Source organism: Trichoderma reesei (genome assembly GCF_000167675.1).
Source record: "Trichoderma reesei QM6a unplaced genomic scaffold TRIREscaffold_4, whole genome shotgun sequence".
NCBI classification, from domain to species: domain Eukaryota; kingdom Fungi; phylum Ascomycota; class Sordariomycetes; order Hypocreales; family Hypocreaceae; genus Trichoderma; species Trichoderma reesei.
The window spans coordinates 470,317-488,893 of NW_006711151.1; the positions used below are offsets into that span (position 1 = coordinate 470,317).

The 18,577-nt window shown below is 56.3% G+C and overlaps 5 protein-coding genes across 5 annotated transcripts; 3 read left to right on the forward strand and 2 right to left on the reverse strand.

The window, feature by feature from the left end:
- Positions 1-1,892: 1,892 nt before the first annotated feature.
- On the forward strand, positions 1,893-2,441 carry TRIREDRAFT_2837 (uncharacterized protein; the record flags this gene model as incomplete). Its single annotated transcript, XM_006962987.1, has 1 exon — positions 1,893-2,441. The coding sequence occupies one exon, from the start codon at positions 1,893-1,895 to the stop codon at positions 2,439-2,441; it is 549 nt and encodes a 182-aa protein (XP_006963049.1).
- A 608-nt stretch (positions 2,442-3,049) lies between these two features.
- On the reverse strand, positions 3,050-6,106 carry TRIREDRAFT_120635 (transketolase-like protein). Its single transcript, XM_006963309.1, has 6 exons — positions 5,967-6,106; positions 5,639-5,685; positions 5,456-5,551; positions 5,242-5,326; positions 3,455-5,113; positions 3,050-3,392 (listed from the first exon to the last, which is right to left on the reverse strand). Exons 1-6 carry the CDS (start codon positions 6,018-6,020, stop codon positions 3,276-3,278), a joined length of 2,058 nt encoding a protein of 685 aa, XP_006963371.1. The 5' UTR covers positions 6,021-6,106; the 3' UTR covers positions 3,050-3,275.
- Positions 6,107-8,086: 1,980 nt separating this feature from the next.
- Positions 8,087-9,085, forward strand: TRIREDRAFT_29713 (uncharacterized protein; the record flags this gene model as incomplete). The annotated part of the gene is made up of 1 exon (XM_006963025.1): positions 8,087-9,085. A coding segment is annotated over one exon (999 nt), but the record flags the coding sequence as incomplete, so codon positions are not given.
- A 136-nt stretch (positions 9,086-9,221) lies between these two features.
- Positions 9,222-12,232, reverse strand: TRIREDRAFT_104785 (uncharacterized protein; the record flags this gene model as incomplete). Its single annotated transcript, XM_006963310.1, has 3 exons — positions 9,222-10,080; positions 10,183-11,974; positions 12,037-12,232. 3 exons carry the CDS (start codon positions 12,230-12,232, stop codon positions 9,222-9,224), a joined length of 2,847 nt encoding a protein of 948 aa, XP_006963372.1.
- Positions 12,233-14,780: 2,548 nt separating this feature from the next.
- Positions 14,781-17,046, forward strand: TRIREDRAFT_104786 (uncharacterized protein; the record flags this gene model as incomplete). The annotated part of the gene is made up of 2 exons (XM_006963125.1): positions 14,781-15,430; positions 15,552-17,046. 2 exons carry the CDS (start codon positions 14,781-14,783, stop codon positions 17,044-17,046), a joined length of 2,145 nt encoding a protein of 714 aa, XP_006963187.1.
- Positions 17,047-18,577: the final 1,531 nt, after the last annotated feature.

Here is an 18,577-nt window from a genome sequence, read left to right on the forward strand (position 1 = left end):
CGTCGTCTCTTATTCTCGTCGGGGGAAAGCATGCAGTGGCGTCTAGAGCGGTTATTTCATGATAATATCCGTCTTCTCAAAGAGCACAAAGTCCAGGCGGACCTCGTCCTCGCAGCTGGCCATGGTGATGAGTGAGAGAGGAGACAAGCGGTGATTCGACTCCATCCCATTGTCACATTATGGACCATCTGTCGAGTTTGTCGTCAGATAACGGCCGCGTCTCACAGGAGACACACACCTTCTCAGTTAGGCAACACCTCTGACAAGCTGCCAACTGCCCAGCGTTCCCGCCCACATCATCACCGGTTCTTCAAGGTACAAGTAGTAGGGATATGACGTAGGTTTTTTTTTTTCCTTTGGGAGCAACGACTTGATGGTTTGGCTTGGACTTATGCCTTGAAGGTTAGTAGCAGCACGCACGAGGATCAAAGGGTCAAAGGGGTCTGGGTTCGCGCGGCCTTGCTTGACTCGACTGCGGCATGTTAGCGCGCTGCTATCATACCGGCCCTGACCATGATGGTGAGATAAGGCAATCAATGTTGCAACTTGCAATCAGCAATGGGCATCTTTCTCTATTTCCCCCATTCTCACAGATGCGCTCCTTGGCTGCACGTGTTGCCCTCTCCGGGCATTCGTTATCAGGGGCTGGGTTGATGCTCTGCCCCTGGTGGTGGTGACTTGCGGTCTGTAAGTCCTCGTCTGTCAAAGCTGTCAAGCCAAAGGTCCAATTGGAGTAACGCTGTCCCTCAGTTCTGCAGCAATACATACCTTGCATCTCATCTCTCCTCTTTTCTTGCCGCTTCTCCTCACTGTCACCCCGCAGAATTGTACAAGATATGACATGACATGACATGACACGGCATGAGCACAGGCAACAACAGCAGCATTCTGTCTCTCCATCACTCTCTCGATGCTACATTACCTCAACCATCATACCTACTTAGTAGTAGCAGTAGGTACCTCAGCACTTATCCTTGCTAGACCAGCCCCAAAAGCGCGGGGTGACCCAGTCCGAGTCGAGCCTAGCGCGGGGGGGCTGCTGGCACTGGGAAACAAAGGGCTGGCGAATGGCCGCCGTCAGCCGCCTCCAGGGCCTTGTCGCCTTCATGTTAGCGCCCTGGTGGCCTGAGCAGCAAAAGCAGCAGAAGCAGCAAAAGCAGCAGCAGGCCGCTAAGAGATAATGGGGGCCCGCAGCGACATGGTTGCAGCTTCCCCGACTCTTTCTTTGCTGGTGCTCTGCTCTAGGTAGCTTCCAGAGTGCGAGAGTGACTTCAGTAGTACTACTACTCGTACGTGATGGCAGATAATGGAGACCCCCCTCCTCCCTCCTCTCGACCTTATACCCTCACTCACCCTGCCTCTCTATTATCTGTCTTATTATACCGACAGACCGTGACTCGCCAACCCCCTCTTCCCCCTTCTCTCTTCTTCTTCTCTCCATCTGAATCTCCTTCTCTCTCTCTCCCTCTCCGCCATGTTCCCGTCAAACTCCCTCATGGATTCGCAATGACACGACGGTAATACGCCTTTGCTACACCGACGTCATCAGCACCCACTCCCTCGGTGCGTCCTCTCGTCGAGATAAGGCGCCCGCAGCGGCCTTTCACCACAACGCCTGAGGCCCCCAAATTCCGCCGCAGGCTCCTCAGTCACGGGCATTGTTTCAGGGCGATAAGAAAAGCCAGAAGAAATAAGAGGAAGAAGGAAGCACTCCATCACGCTTCTGCGAGAAAAAGGAAAACAGGACAAACAATAAACGGAGAGAGGCCGCATCGACAACCACCCTCCTCTTCCCCCCCCCAAAAGACACCATCAACCTCAGCCCTATTCATTTCCCTTTTTTTTTTAAAAAAAAAGATCAAGACAAGACAAGTGACAAAACCGTCGTCAACATGTCCAACCTCCCCTCCCAGCATCCCACCCTCGCCCTCCACCTCACCGACCTCACCCTCACCCCGCTCATCACCTCGTCCTCGTCGCCCGCCCACCTCGAGTCCCTCACCTCCCTCGCCTCGAGCGCAATCACCGCCCAGACCGCCGCCCAGCGCGCCAGCCTCGGCCGCCCCCAGCGCATCATGGTCGAGTATCCGGACTCGGGCGCCGTCGTCCTGCAGTCCTACCTCGACCCGCGCGAGTCGGGCGGCGGCGGCGGCGGTCTCTCGGAGAGCGAGGCCGGGTCCGTCTCAAGGTACAAGCGCGACCACGACCACGACCACGACGGTCACGACGCCGATGTCGATGTCGATGATGCGACTGCGAGGACTCCCGTCGACGACGCCGGTCCCCCCGTGCTCATTGGCGTCGTCGTCGCCGCTTCGTCGGACGATGCGAGGGAGGCCAGGCGCGCTGCGGCGAGGCTGGAGCGCATCGGGCGGGAGATTCAAAAGGAGTGGGCGGCTCAGGGGCTGGATGACACCGACGGGAGAAGCACGCCCGAATGATTCAAACCCGCTCATCAAGCACAATGGGTGGAACACACAATCGCCAAGAACCAAGAATGAATGGCCCGCTCTACACACACATACCTACACACACACATATATATACCACTCTCTTCACCATGCACGACAGCCATTCCGCATCAGCGACAGTCCCGACACCGAACCAGGCGGAGTCGTGACAGCATGAGCAACAGATCAAGAGCATATCGCGGCAGGTGCATTTGCGACGAATCAAATAATCACTGCACAGAGAGAGGCTGAGAGAGCGACGGGAGAGAATAGGGCAGCATCTATTGGGAAGCGTTGGCGCCAAGATTCCAAAAAAAGGGACGAGAGATTTCTTCACATCACATAATGCGCGTTTAATGAGAAGACGGCTGGCTTGCTTTTGTCTTGATTTTTTCGGTATCTCCATCGTTTCGACGTTTTGCTCCCTTCCATCTGCACGCAGAGTACACCGGAGGTTTGAAGGGATCTACAGATTACTAGTACTACTCGTACCTGAGTGGCGGCATGTTGGCTCCAAATGGCGTTTCAAAAAAAGTCCGGGGGGCTGCTGTTTTGGAGTATAGATAATTGACTTTATTTTACCTTTGCTCTCAGGTTTTATCTCAACATTCGTCATCTATTTTGTAATTGTTCTTTACAAAAAGGAAAAAGAATCCCGACGTTTCCCTTGATCCCGGGTCTTTTCGTCGTCGCAACACACAAACACCCCCCCCTGTCTCAAACGGAAACTTCTTTCCACATGTTTTTTTCATTTATTGAAACTTTTAAACTAGATTTCTAGACGATATGTATATATATATATCACCCTTCCATTTTGCTCCCAGCTTAGATGAGCTGCTGGAAGGCACGGTTGATGGGAGAGCGGACGTTGGGGACGTCCTTCCAGAAGTCAATGGTGAGAAGAGCGCGCTTGGTGATGCCCTCGGGGGTGAACTCGAACTTCTATAGTAATGGGTCAGCAATCTGTTTCGTGACTCCTTCCTGTTGAAACTAATAAAACGAACCTTGTAGACATCCTTGTAGGCGCCAGAGGCACCGAATCGGTTGAGACCAAACTGCTCGTGAGTGTATCGCTCCCAGCCCATGGTGCTCATCACCTCAATGGACAGAGAGGGGATGCCGTCGGGCAGGACGGAGAGTCTGTACTCCTTGGGCTGAGCATCGAAAACCTCGAAGCAGGGCATGGAGACGACGCGGGCCTTGACGTTGTGCTTCTCCAGGAGGTACTTGGCGGCATCCACGGCGATGGAAACCTCGGAACCGGTGGAGACCAGGGTGATCTGGGCACCCTCGACCTCCTGCAGGACGTATCCTCCCTTGATGGCCTTCTCGATGACGGAGCCCTCGAGCTGGGGCAGGTTCTGGCGAGACAGGGCAATGATGCTGGGGGTGTGCTTGGAGGTCAGGGCAATGTAGTAGGCAGCGCTGGTCTCGTTGCCGTCGGCGGGGCGCCACACCATGCAGTTGGGCAGGGCGCGGAAGTGAGCCAGAGTCTCGATAGGCTGGTGAGTAGGACCGTCCTCGCCCAGGCCAATGGAGTCGTGGGTGGCGACCCAGATGACGCGGACGCGGGACAGAGCGGACAGGCGGACGGCACCGGCGGCGTAGGAGACGAAGTTGAGGAAGGTACCGCCGTAGGGGATGATGGTGCCGTAGGCGGCCAGGCCGTTCATGATGGCGCCCATGCCGTGCTCGCGGACACCGTAGCGGATGTATCGTCCGGAGTAGTCACCGAGGCCGGTGGCGGGGGGCTGGAAGTCAACAGCGTCCTTCCAGCGGGTCAGGTTGGAACCAGTCAGATCGGCGGAACCACCCTGGAGCTCGGGCAGGACGTCGTGGATCTTGGTGAGGACCGTCTCGGACAGCTTTCGGCTGGCAATGGCAGCATCGCTGGGCGAGTAGACGGGCAGGTTCTTCTCCCAGCCCTCGGGCAGCTCGCCCTTGAGGCGGCGCTGGAGGTCAGCAGCCTCGGCGGGGTACTTCTCGGCGTACTTGGCGAACAGCTTGTTCCACTCCTCCTCGGCGGCGGCGCCCTCGGCTGAGTGGCGGGCGTAGAGGTCGGAGACCTCCTTGGGGACGACGAAGCTCTCGTCGGGGTTGAAGCCAAACTTCTGCTTGAGCTGCTTGATGTCGTCGGCCTTGAGGGGAGAGCCGTGGACTCCGTGGGTGCCCTCCTGGAGAGAGCCGAAGCCAATGGTGGTGCGCAGCTTGATGATTGAGGGCTTGTCCTTGACCTCCTGGCACTTCTTGATGGCGGCCTCCATGGCCTCGAGGTCGTGGTCGCCGTTCTCGACGACCTCGACGTGCCAGCCGTAGGCCTCGTAGCGCTTGGCCACGTCCTCGGTGAAGGCACAGTTGGTGTCGCCGTCAATGGAGATGTGGTTGTCATCGTAGATGCAGATGAGGTTGCCGAGCTGGAGGTGGCCGGCCAGGGACGAGGCCTCGGCAGAGACACCCTCCATCAAGCAGCCATCGCCGAGGAAGCAGTAGGTGTAGTTGTCACACAGGGTGAAGCCGGGCTTGTTGAAGGTGGCGGCGGTGTGGGCCTGGGCCATGGCCAGACCGACGGCATTGGAGATACCCTGACCCAGGGGGCCGGTGGTGACCTCGACACCGGGAGTATCGTGGGCCTCGGGGTGACCAGGAGTCTTGCTGTCGACGGTCTGTGGGAGATGTTGTGTTAGTGCTGCGAGGCTACTTCCGGCCGCTTGCATATCAAGGCCTTTTGCTGGAGGGGCATTTTCGAGGTTTCGTCATCTTCCTCGAGTCGGCGTGTAGGCTGGAAACTTACTCGGAAGGCCTTGAGGTCATCGATGGTCAGGTCGTAGCCGAACAGGTGAAGCAGAGCATACTGGAGCATGCAGCCGTGGCCGTTGCTAAATTGAGCCGGAAAAAAAAAGCACCTGTCAGTCTCACGATTCTCGCAGTGCGGGGAAATCCTGCTTCTCCCCTAGATGTCCTTCTCCGTCGCAATTTGTTTGTTTGAAAGGGGGGATAGCACTCACGAGAGAACGAATCGGTCACGGTTCAGCCACTTGGGGTTCTTGGGGTTGAACCTCATGAACTTGTCCCAAAGGACGTGGGCAACGGGAGCCATGCCCCTGCGAATTGTCGTCGTTAGCAGCCAGCTCAGCAGAGCGGAAGCGGCGGCAAACTGCGCCGTCACTGGAAGCTGTGGGCAGACTCACATGGGGGCACCCGGGTGGCCCGAGTTGCTCTTGAAGGTGGCATCGACCTGGAGTTCGCAGAGACAGTCAGTCAATTGGTCGTCAATCGTCGCCGTTTTGCTTCAATTCCGTCATTTCTTTCGCCTCCTGCTGTCGTTTTTTCCCCTTCGTAAAGTGTGTTCCGCTGCCTCGGTGCTTACGGCAACCCCTCTTCGTCACCACTGCTCTCGGGCGTAGAGAAAAAAACAGGCCACAGCCCGTTGTCGCATGGAGGGGCAATGGCGGGGTAACCCAAAAAAACACAGCAAGAGAGAGAAAGGGAGAGAGAGAGAGAGAGAGAGAAACATACCGCGAGCAGGCGGATGGTGTTGATGGCCTTCTGGTCAACCTCTGTGTAGCCCATGATTGCGAATGGCGTCGGATCAGCGCTATGACAGAGAATAGGGTATCAAGATAAAGGAATTGGAGGGGGTATGGGAGGGAGAAGAGTATGGGGAGGTGCGAGACGGGGGGGGAGGCAGCAATATAAGGCAGCGGCAAGCTTGGAATCGGAGCTGGTGTTGAGGGAGCCTCTTTTTGTTGAGGGGTTAACGTACTAACACGGTGTTTATGTCATGCACGGCGTCGGTTTGCAGGGCATTAGGGGATCGTGTTCAGCGGCCGCCCCTCTGGAGCTTCCCAGTTCCAGGGCCAGCAGCCCCTCCAGGACGCTGCCACGAGCCCCTCTGATGCCGCCCTACTGGAGCCCCGGAGGCAGCGCAGCCAGGCGTTTGGCAAATGGAATTCGGAGCGCAAGTTCCAGCGGGTCCGGACCATGTCGCCGCTAAGGGTCAGATATTATTGCATCCATCCATCGTCAACTTGATGCAGTTTTTCGCCCTCTTTTTTTTTTTTTTTTGTTCATGACGGAGAACTTTTATGATAGTAGTAGTAAACGCATTTAGGCATCTACATACACGAGCTTTTTACGAGTTGCTCGGTATCTGCCGTGTTGCTCCTGAATCAATCAATGGGCTGCTGCTGATGCCTTTCAAAGACTGTTCTCGTCAAGTTCCTACGACACTAGGTACTACTGTACAGTAAAGAAGTGCTTCTCTCGCCTTCTTGGGAGGCCCCGTTGAGGCAATGGATCTACCGCCGCTTGACGCAATCACTGCCATCCACCGGGGAAACGGCTCCCAAACAGCGGAGACTGCCGTGAATTCTCGTACCACCAGAGGCAAACAGAAGCCCAAACGGCCGCAACTGCTTGGAGGAGCCAACGGTCTCGCATGTACCCTTTTTCTCAGCACCTGATGGCTCCATCTCTGGATGCTCCGTTTCGGGCCGGTGACGTATTAGAGGAAAGTAAGGTACCTTCAAACTTCAACCGCTCTTCTGTACCCGTCCATGCTGCCTTTTTTTGTCGGCATCTACCGATTCCAGAGTATATGCGGGTCCTAGATACTGAAGAATGATTCCATCGAGCCATAGCAATAGCCTCGATAACCCCAGCAAAAAGTCTTTTGAGCAGAGCTCGCCTCCGTCTCCAAACCCGGGCAACCCGCACATTGCATGCAATGCAGCCCTCATGCGCTTCCGTCAACGCCGCAGAGCCAAAAGCAACATCATACGATGGATAGGCCGGCGTTGCCCAATTCTCAATTGTCTACTGCACATACCTGGTAGTAGTACATACTGCACACCCATGCATGCATCCATGTGTAAAAGGCATCGTAAGCGTCTCTCAAAGCACTTCCTAAGCAATCCAGTTCCATGCAATTAATCCTCTTTGCCTTCAAGGAACCCCCACCACCAATCAGACGGGCCGGCTCAGACACCTGTAGCGGTTGGCGCTACAATACCCGAACTAGGCATCCCGGAGTTCCGCGTAAATTGGCGATTGAAGTGAAGAAGATTGGGCGGCGCTGGCCGGATCGTCGATTTCAGGCTGTATGTATCTATAATACTCGTACCTCTTTAGTGGGGTTTCGGGCTACCTGCTACATGTACTGTAATAAACCGACCGAACTGCTCAGCAGTTCTCGATATTACGTAGGTATTTACAGCCTCGTACGTACAAGCTGCCGTTTTGCTAAAGTCTACGAGGCTTGTCTCTCTCCGAACTACATCAATAGGGATATGTAAAATGCAAAATATATGCTTGAGTCCAACAAGATGGGTTTGCTGAAATAGGCTTGCCAAAGTCATGTATTGGGTATATGTAGTGCCGTCTTCACTTACCCACTTTCCACGAACAACCCAAATTTTCACCACTCACCAAAAACCACCAATCTCATCCCATCCCAAGCCATCACGATAATAACCGAAACAACATCAGACCAGACCCAGCGGTAATACAAAATGGCAAGAAAACAAACCACCAAGAAATCCTCCCAACCCAAAAAAGCCCCCCAACCACCCCGACCATCATCCCCATCACCCTCATCATCAACATCCTCACCTCCCATCGACCCCCAACTCCTCCTCCACCAGCAGCGCATCCTCACCCTCTTCTCCGACGCCTTCAACCCCGTCCTCTCATCCGACGACTTCTCCGCCCGCCTGCAGTCCATCAAGCAGGCCCTCTTCAACAGAGACTTTGGCGCGGCGTTTGGCGCCGAGGAGAATCTCCAGGCGTATGCCGCGCGATGGAGTCCCACGAGGGCCCTCTGCTACTCGTCCATCTTCCAGGGCATTGCCCAGTATATGAATGCGGCCCCCTCCTCTTCGTCTTCTTCTGCTGCTTCAGATGACGACGAGCTCAATGCCAATGGTTCAATAAAACCATCCCCTTCAAGCACAAAGACAACAACAACAACACCAACAACAAGAATGCTCTGCATAGGAGGCTGCGCCGCCGAACAAATCGCCTTCGCATCGCACATCCACCAACAACAGCACTCCTCCGGCACCCTCTCTCTACTCGACGCAGGCCCCTGGGGCTCCGTCACGCAACTACTCCAGAAACACATCACCTCGCCCCCAACGCTATCAAAATACGCTTCCGCGGCTGCAAAAGCAGCGAATGCGCCTCTTCTCCAGCAGGACCAACTCGAGACCTCCTTTACGCAAGCCGACGTCTTGTCCCTGGAGAGAAGTGCCCTCCAAGCCATTGTCGGCACGGAACCGCTCACGGTGACGATGCTGTTCACGCTGAACGAGCTCTACACAAACGGGGGCATCGGCAAGACGACGCATTTCCTCAAACTTCTGGGCGAGGTCCTGCCCCATGATAGTCTGCTTCTTGTGGTGGACAGCCCGGGCAGCTACTCCGAGGCCGCCGTGGGCAAGGAGAAGAAGCGGTATCCGATGCAGTGGCTGCTGGACCACACGCTTCTCGATCCGCGGGCTGCCGCGGCGCAGAGTCGCGGCGACTATGAGTGGGAGAAGCTCGAGTCGCATGATTCCGTCTGGTTCCGTCTGCCAGAGGGTCTGCACTATCCCATTCAGCTGGAGAATATGCGGTACCAGATGCATCTGTATCAGAAGAAGAGGGCACCTCCAACAAAAGGTCAAAGCACAGTGGAATAGCTACCCATGGCACAGAAAGATATAATGGATAAAGCTGCCTTGAAGTTGCTCTATATACAGTATTCAGTCAAGAATACTTTGGATATCTACTTTATGCCCACACCAGCTTCTTCAGCGAATGCCCCAGCTGCTCCAGCAACCCCGTGTTGCGTTTCGCCGCATCCAGAGAGATGATATCGCCCCTTTCCACCAGCTTTTTCCGCTCTTCCCCTTCCTTCACCAGCTGCCGCTCAGACGCGAGGCGCTCAATTTCCGAGCATATTGTGTCAATCTTCTGCAGCTCCGTCTGCCCCGGCCCGGCCTCGCCCACCGACATTGAGGAATCGGCATACGGCGCCTTGAAGGCGAGCTTTCGAATGGCGGGCTCCTTGGAGGCGTTGCCCCCGAAGATACCCGCGAAGCCGCCGCCTTGGGCTGATGGGGGCTCGTCAGAAGCCGTGAGCTTCGGCGCCTCTTTGGTCGAGAGCGAACGGGTGTTCCTCCTCCGGATGTCGCTTTTGCCCGGTTGGTAGGACACCACGAAGCCCACGTTCCTCGACTCGTCCATGTGCGCCGCCGAAACCGTGGAGGTGATGTAAGTGCCGACCTTGATGTTGGTGATGCTCGCCAGGGTCACCCTCTCAAAAGACGACACCTTGTCCAGGTCCCAGTCAAAGCGGCAGAGGTACAGCGCAGCATCGGTCAAGAGAAGCACAGCCTCTTCCATAGGCCACGATTTGAGTACATTGGCTGCGTTAGGGGTAATCAAAACCCAGCCTCCGTGAAACTCTTCACTGACATCTGCCACAACTCGCTTTTGGCACAGCTCCACGGCACGCTCCCGCATCTTCTCGACGGAGACGGCCGGGTCTTTGGTCATCATGTCCATCTCAAACTCTTCAAACACCTTGGCCGTGACGTTTCCGAGCAGGAAATCGATGGCAGCTTGGCTGAAGTAGTCATTGACCATACTGGTCGGGGGTAGATGTTGTCAGCCAGCGAAAATGACAATTTTGAGCCAAGTATCATGGAGAAGGAAAAAAGGAACAGAAACGAAAGGAGAAATCTCTTACCCCGAATAAAGACGTGTTAGGGATATTCCCAAGTCGTTGAGCGCTCCCCTGTAATCTCTCTTTCTTGTCCTCGTATAATCACCTTTCATAGCGGCCGTGGAGGCGTACTGTTTCGAAACGGCATCGCCGTTATCAGCCCAGAGAGTATTAAACCAGGCCGTTTCTTGGTCTATCTGAGCGCTCATGTCTATGCCGTCTTCCTTCAGCTGCAATTCTAGCATGTGCTTTGCGAAAGAGCTCTGGCAGACGTTGGTTCGGTCCAGGCAGTCCATGCAGTTTGTCCTAAGGACACCCTGCTGCTTGCGGACCAGATGGCCGTTGCTCTTCACCGTGCTGCCGAGCTCCTCTAGTTGGTCTTTCAAGGTGGACAACAACTGGCTCACGTTCTCAAACTTCATCCCACGACAAGCGTGGTGAAAGTCAAACCATTCAAAGGGAATCTTGGCCTTGTCGTCCAGCCCCTCGTTGATACGCGCAACGGTGTTTTGATATTGTGTTCCAATGGGTGCTTCCACTCCGCGCTTTTCCACAAGATTGACAACCTGTAGGGTGCCGTAGGATGCCGACAGCCTTTCAAAGTGTCGCTTGGCGGCGTTGTAATTGGCCTCCTCGGAATGCTGCAAGACCGGCACGGGCTTGAGTGAGTATGCAGTCTGAGTGAAGAAGAGCGGTATGCTGCCCCGGATCTGGGTAAATGAATAGATTGGGGAAGATGCCTCCCATGAAGGAGATGACAGAACCTGCTCTGTCTCGACAAAGTTCGCCGTATAGCCATCCTCGTCTATGCCGCGTCGCAGGTACCGCAGACCAGCTCTCTTAGTTGACCGTCGCGATATGAGCGTTATCAGGTAGCTCTTCTCAGTGGGACGAAGCTCCAAGGAACGCTTCACCGTGCCGGGAGGTGGCGAAGATGGGACTGACGAGGACGGCGAAAGGTTGGCAAGCTCCATGGATTCCATTCCAGGGTCGTCCGCCTGGGGAGGTTGAGAATCCGCCACAAAGGTTCTTTGGCCAACGAACCCTTGCATCAAAGGCAAGGCCAAAGCATCCTGCCCGACATCTGTAAAGGGCTGGAGGATATGCCGGTTCCAGAAGAATGTCCTCTTGACCTGCGTATGCAGAGGACTGCTAGGGTTGGCGATCGAAGCATCGTCAGTTGGACTGCGTGTGATGTCCAGGTCGTATGAAAAGTAGAAACTATGCGATGACCCGAACAAGACCTGGATGGTCCGAAGCAGCTTCGGGAGAAGCGCCGATGGCGGGACCACGGGGCTCTCGTCGGCCTCTTGTAAGCTGGAGAGGCCCGCCGCCGAAGCCTGGGGTGCCGATTGCGCAAGGGGCGGCGTCGAGGTCGGCGAGTTGCTCATCCCCATGGTCCTTCTCTGATCGGCCGTCCAGCCGCTACGACTGAACCAGCGCTGCGCAAATCTGCCATAGCTGCCCCGCCTCCGAATCACATCCTGCACAACGCTGCTCTTGGAATCCGCCGGCACGCCTCCCTTGTCGACGACCTTATCGACGACCTCATCGTCCACCTCCTCGTCAGGCGTTCCAATAGGCATCTCGCCGTCCTCGTCGCTGCTGCTCTCGTCATCATGAATCGCGCTGCTAGACGGTTCGCTCCGTAAAAGGCGTGCCGTCTTGCGCACTGATTCCTCCGCTTCGGTCTGCGACGAGCACGGCGTCACGGCCACCTGCGTGACGACGTAGATGGGCAGCCCAAACACCTGGGCCACCTGTTCTCGGCGCGTAATCGTCACCAGGTACGTCAATCGCGAGACCGTGATCAATCCTGGGAGGGATTGTTTAACAAAGTCGTCACATCACAGCACGTCAACGCTGGCTCCGACTCACCTATGACGCCCAGCGCCTCAAACCACGAGTCGGGCTTTGTTGAGTCCGGCGCCTGATCGCGGGCCGCCGACACCGACGCATCGCCATACTTGATCCTCGCGGACTGAAACGGCTTTTGTCCCTTGGACGCCAATGGCTGGATGACAAGGCCGTCGACGGCGGCGAAGACGAGGATCTTGCGCGCAAGGCCGGGCATCGTGCGGGGTCTGCGGGTGTCTCTATCTGTCTCGCTGCTGGAATGTCTGAGAGGTTGCTTCACAGGTGAGAGGCCGCGGCTCGTGCCTAGAGCAAATGGGCGGAAGAAGCCATCCGGGAGTGGTGATGTTGAATCGAGGCGCAAATCAAGGTTGAGCTTTAGGGGAAGCTCAACGTCATCAATTGCATATGAGGTACATGCAAGTACAGCTCGCCACGCACAAGGTACCTCGCCGTAGATTTACACCGGCGCAGTGACGAGTTTAGTGCTGCTTTAGCCGTCATGGAAACGTGGGTGAACCGCCCACCACCTAGGTATGGAAGGGCTTTTAGGGGGAGACAATGGGGGGCTAAAAGAGACTGGAGACTCCATCAGATTTGACGGACTGCAGCCACTGACTTTGTTGGAGAATTAGTGCTGGAGACGTTCTGACAGCGGCTCAGTGACACCTCGGCGTCGCTGCTAGAGCTGCCATGCGAAGGTGACAGCAGAGCGAGCATGCTCAAGTCTGTACTACATGTACCAGCCTATAAACCATTCTGCTGTGCTATTAGAACGACAATGCCAAACAATCAACATACCTACTAGATAGGCAATAGCTCTACGATGGATCCGGCACGCAGAGGGAATTAAGTAGGTATCCAATTCAATATTGGAAATCAGTTCGAGCTACCCTGAAGAGGTATTGAGAAGATGCGCCTCTTGATTCAACATCACCGTCAATCATGGCTGCTCTGGGCGAGGTTCGAATGTCAATTACGCCCAGATCGGCCTTATCCCCATGGACTACCTACCTGAGGTAGTAGGTAGGAAGCTGTACTACTCGCTAATGGTCATGACTGCATGCTGGAGGCACGGAGCACCAGTCAGGCAAGCTGCAGCCTGCGTGAGATCAAAAGGCGTCATCTCTGTGCTGCGTATTATGTGCATTGATAGCCAAGGGGCCGTGGTTGGTCAGGCTAGGTCCTCCCAGAGAGCATCTGCATTGGTTACCTGTCGCTGTCGAGCGCTCGAGGCACTCAGTCCGCGGTCCAGAAAAACCCGTGGGGTAGCTCAAGCCAGCAGAGCAGAGCAGAGCAGGCAAAGGAACGAGAAGCCATTCGCGTGAGTGGACGGGCAGGCAGCAATGCATCCAGACGCCCCCCCCCTCCCCCAAAGCGCGGAGCCGGCATCTGCGGCCTCTGGTGGCCAACAGGACGAGCGTGATTGATGCCACCTGTGGAGCATCCGTCGTCTCGTATGTATGCAGTTTGCACGTCGTCCGGCGCATGAGGTCGGCGACTCGCCGTGAGCAGGGCCAGTGAGGGGTTGCGCCGCTCGCTGGCTGGCTGGATGGCTGGCTGGCTGGACGACAGGACAGGGCAGGACAGGAGCTCGCCTACGCAATGCCCTTTTCACGCGCATGCATCCGTGCCTGGGCCTGGCTGGCTGCGAGGGTGGTCAACAGCGCGAGAGGGCGGCGTGATCGGGGCCCGTCATCGTGATCGAGGGCGTCTGGAGCAATAGCATGGCGAGTGTCGAGCCCTAGAGTATGTCGGTAACGCCTGGACTGGAAGAGGCTATGTATTACTGCAGGTCAGAAAGCTGAGCTGCTACTACCTAGTAATTCCTGATAAAGGCACCCTAGGAAGCTCCGGGACTGCGGACATGGGCAGAGGAGGCTGGCTGCATCCCATTTGCTGCGATCGCCCACTTGATAGATGGGATCTATCAGTTTGTCTGTCTGTCTGTCGTTGGTGGTGGTGGTCGGACGTTTTGTGACTTTGCCAAGTGCTTGTCGGTGCTTGTCGGTGCTTGTACTAGGAGGTACAGTAGGTGCTTGTCGCTGGGCCACCCAGGAGGGCTGCGTAGCTGCAAGTGCACCATGCTAGCGGTTGTATGACCTGGACGCTGCTTGCTCTATCGGCTTCTACGCCACAGGTACACACGCCCAGGACGCCGAAAGGGGAGCTTCGGGAACAACTCGAAGTCGCCCTCCACCCAACTTGTGCGCGCAGCTACATGGCCGGGAGGAGGGGGGCAGCACCGGCTGGATTGGGCTAAGCGGCCACCACCTCACCTCACCACTTCACAGGCCAGACACCAAACCAGCACTTTTTCTCGGGCTGGCGTCAAATCTGCCGCTTTCTGCTCTGGAAACCACCATCACGATCCTCCCATCACTCGCCGTCCTGGGCCCTTGCATCATCATCGAGGCGCCGGAGCACTGCTGCCCGCCTTCTTCTCGCCCTTCCCTCGCCCCCTGCTGGCCCCTGTGCTGCAACCCCCGCGGCCCTGCCGAGCCTGTGTGTGTGTTTGCTCGCCATCTGCTTCTCTGCCGTTCTCTTTGTGTCTAGCACCGCGGGACGGGTTGGGCTCCTCCATTTCCACCTCCCGGCCCTCTCTGCTGCTCAATCCCACGCCGACTCGCCGCTCCATTCTCGCAAACCGCCCGCCGCTGCATGGTCTTCTCTGATCCATCCCTCGCCCCCTCGCTCCGTCCCCGACGACCCCCGTTCGTCCGCCGTCTCATCGCCTCTGCTCAAGCCGCCAACCAGAAAAGCCCGTCATGGCCGCTGTCCCCCGACGTAGGAAGCTCATCGGCCAACGCCGCCGAGTCGAGGACGAAGGCGACGATGAGGGCCGTCCGGAGACGCTGGAGCTGGATGACGACTCCCTGACGGAGGGCTCCGTCATCTCCGACGACCACGACGGTGCCGACGACAGCGACACCAGCAACATCGACGAGGTGTCGCCCACCTCCCCCAACGCCCGGAAGTCTGCCAACGGCACCGCAGCGGGGGCCGGCCGCAGGAGCTCCAGGGCCGGGGCTCAGGGAGAAACCAGCAAGTCGGTCTCGGACACGGAGGTGCTGCTTCGCGGCATGTCTGTCGCGGACCCTCCGGACGCTGCAAAGGAGGTGCAGGTTGACGAGGTGACGGTGTCGCCACCCAAGTCTCCCTCGGCCCCCGTCATTGTCAGCTCCTCGAGCGCCTCGCGGCCTCCGCCCGTGCAGCCTGCCAACCGACGCCGCCAAGAGCATGAAGATTACAAGCGCCGGAGGGACGAGGACCCGGCCTTTGTGCCCAACCGGGGTTCCTTCTTCATGCATGACCATCGGCATCCGGGGCCGGCCGCGAATGGGTTCAGGCCGTTTGGCAGAGGCCGGGGCAGAGGTGGCGGCCGCGGCGGCGTGGGGGGGCCGTATGCTCCGATCAAGTAAGTGATTACAACACCATTACCGTCGTCGTCGTCGTCGCCGTTGTTTGTCGTCCTCCCTTCGCTTCTACATACCTCTCTCTGTTTACTTGGTCCCTTTTCGCTAACATCGCACCTCTAGCCAACTGCACCAGCCCGCCGATCCGACTACGAACTCACCATGGACGCACGACATGCACGAGACTGTCGCAGACGTGATTCCACGTCGCGCTCGACAGGCACCCCACGAGGAGGGGCCGCCCAATGGCAATGGCTTCATCCCTACGTGTGAGCCTAGTGCTACTCCCATCAACAGGACCTTGTCGACCGAGAAACACATTGGCAACACGCAGGTCCGCGTCGCTCTGCCGGTGATTGGGCTGTCCAGGGTCTTTCCCGGGTTCCCCGTCAAGCAGTACACGAAGCTCCCTGACCACCGCCCACCCTTGCGTAGGGACAAGCCTGTGCGGATCTCACTGCCGAACCACCCTCCGAGATACATATTCCCTGCCTCGGACCGGTCATTCACCTTTATCCCACGTGCGCTACGCCCCAACCAGCAACGGCTGAGAGGTAAGCCCCGGTCTACCTGGGGCTCCATGGGCGGCTTTTCACGGAGAACCAGCATCTTTGGCGGCAGCTACTACGGCGGCAGCATCTACTCCCCCAGCGCTGCCGTCAGCAGGCGGTCGTCCATCGTCATGCATGACAGGGACGCCGTCTTTTCGCCCACGGGGTCCATCATCTCCCGCCCCGCACCCCAGGCCGATGCCAGGCCTGTTGTCCGCCTTCCCCCGGCTCCGCAAACGTTCAATATGCCGTTGCCCGCGGGAGTCGACGTGCCGCCAGGCCACCCCGAGCCGGTGCCAATGGTTGGCCCGGAGGCGTCGATTGTCGACATGCCCCAGCCACAGACACATCCCCTTCCGCAGAAGCCAAGCTTCCAGGAAAACTTACCGGCGTCTATCCCCATGCACCAGCCTCGCCCTCAAAAGAACATTTCCGTTGCAGACATCGAGTCGCCAACCATGACCCAAAATGCTCCCGCCTTCCAGCAAGCCTTCCACCAGCAGGTCCCCGTGCAGATGACCAACGGATATCAGGACCCGCACGCTCGTCGGCCCTCGTATTCGGCCCACGTCTCGACGGGCACGCCCCTGTCCCAGATTCCCGAGCGAGCCATACACGCTGCGCCGTTCCAGCCAACCACGTATGGTCAGCCCGCCTACTACGGCGGCCAGGTGTATCCTCCTCACCCCCAGCCGGGATACTACTATCCGCACGGCTACTCTGGTCCCGGCATGCCCGCTTCTGCGGTTACCGCACCCCCATTCGTCCCCGGGGGACAGCCGGGCATGCCTGGCAGCTTCACGCCCCAGAATCCGGTTGAGCAGCCTGGCGTTCCTGTGACCGGGCCGCCAGCGCCCCCCAACACGAACCTGGTGGCCCAGGAAGTCAATGGCATGGTTTACTATTACGATGCTTCCCAAATGCCGTCCATGAACCCTTATCAGCCTTACCCCGCCACGCAGCCATACCAGCCTAGTGTGATGGGCATGGGAGGCATGGTGACACCAAGCCCTGACGGCTTCTACTATCCTCAACCCGCACCGGGCATGGTCTTCTACCCTCAATAGTATTGAGAGCTATGCGGGTGGCATGACTACCAGCTCCCCCCAAATGCCTATCGACCTTAATCACCCTATCGCAATTCTTCCGATACCTCTCTCATTCTCCTGCATTTTGTTATCGACTCCTTTCCGCTTTGGTGTCATGGGTTGGGCTTCTACGTATCATTGTTATCCTTTTGCGCGGTTGGGTGGTTGGGTGCTCAAAATCATGGGTTTCTTCTCTGTTCTTTCTCTTTTCCGTTCGATGTTTGATACTTCAAGTCAGATCCTGGATCGGCCAGCTGGGAAGTCCGGGAGCACCGTAGCGTTGATGTGCGTGTCTTTTTTTCTGAGTGCGCGCGTGTTGTATTGGGGCATTATCTTTTCTTCTTCTTCTTGAAAACAAAAAACAATCATTAGGAGTTGGAGGCTAAATGGTGCTTTTTATGGCCATTGTCGTGTTGATCATCAGTTGAAGTCATCGTTACTTTGGGTCATTGTCCTCTCCATCTCCTACAGGAGACAATCGAAGGGCCAGAAGCGTTGTGGAGGACGAGGAGCATCCTTGCAAGTTACTTGTTACGCTCTACTGTTTTCCCTCTCAAACTCTCTTCCCTTGGCCTGAGCTCGAGGGGGGGGAGAAAAAAGAAATGCACAGATGGCTGGGAGCGATTATGTAGCGACTTCTTATTTGGTCATTGCCCTTTCTTGCCAGCCCGGGTTTGTCCATGTTCGCCTCTTTGTGTCATGCACTTTCAAGGTGATTGCGATGCTTCCCCTCGTGTTTTGTTTCATGGCAGCGGCGTTTTTTTTTTTTTTTGGCGTTGTGCATTGTTCTTTAGGGACAACTCTATGTAGTAGCTTTTCTAAAAACATGTGGGAATTGGGAGTTGTGTTTTGTTGAATGCTACTATTGAGATTCGGGTTCACTTACTTTTCTGTGCCTCTTGAAGAAAAATGGTGGTTTTGTGCAGTGAGCTGTGTCTTTCTTTGGTGAACTAGGTACTTACTTCTACCACTGTGAAAGTGTGAATGCTATTGTGTGTAGGTAAGGTATTTGAAGCCAGAAGAACACGGTTTCAGTATCGTGAGCTGTGGCTACCTAATGAATGACACCCTACCTCATCACCATGTGACACATATCAAGCTCCAATTAGTAATAGTATAAAGTCCTCTTGATGCATACATTCATCCGTCGGGACGTAAGATCATTGACTGGGCAGGCAGCTATATCATTATGTCAGTGTCCCTTACATGTTCCCTGGCGGCTTTCACTCCAGCCTCCAGATCCTTCTCGTCCACCCCCCCTCAAAAGCGTCACACACACTTCTTCATCCAAGAACTACCTAGTAAATACCTGACAGGAGGGAATTTGGGGGGAATACGTTTTCTACGCTGTAATAGAATTTCTTCAAAGTGCTCTGGATAATTGCTCGACGCCTCGCCGAAGATTTTGCCCGGAGTGCCTCCGCGAAGAGGGGAGCATGTTGATATTTCCTGGACTTGTGGCGTTGGAAGAAAAAAAAAAGAGAGGATTGTCTATGTAGGATTGATGTCA

Excerpts from the sequence above, each read along its gene's own strand:
- TRIREDRAFT_120635 (XM_006963309.1), bottom strand. The coding sequence starts at position 6,020 with ATGGGCTACACAGAGGTTGACCAGAAGGCCATCAACACCATCCGCCTG. Across the intron at positions 5,114-5,241 it reads ATGACCTCAAGGCCTTCCGA|ACCGTCGACAGCAAGACTCC; the intron begins GTAAGTTTCCAG and ends CATCTCCCACAG. Across the intron at positions 3,393-3,454 it reads CCTACAAGGATGTCTACAAG|AAGTTCGAGTTCACCCCCGA; the intron begins GTTCGTTTTATT and ends CCATTACTATAG.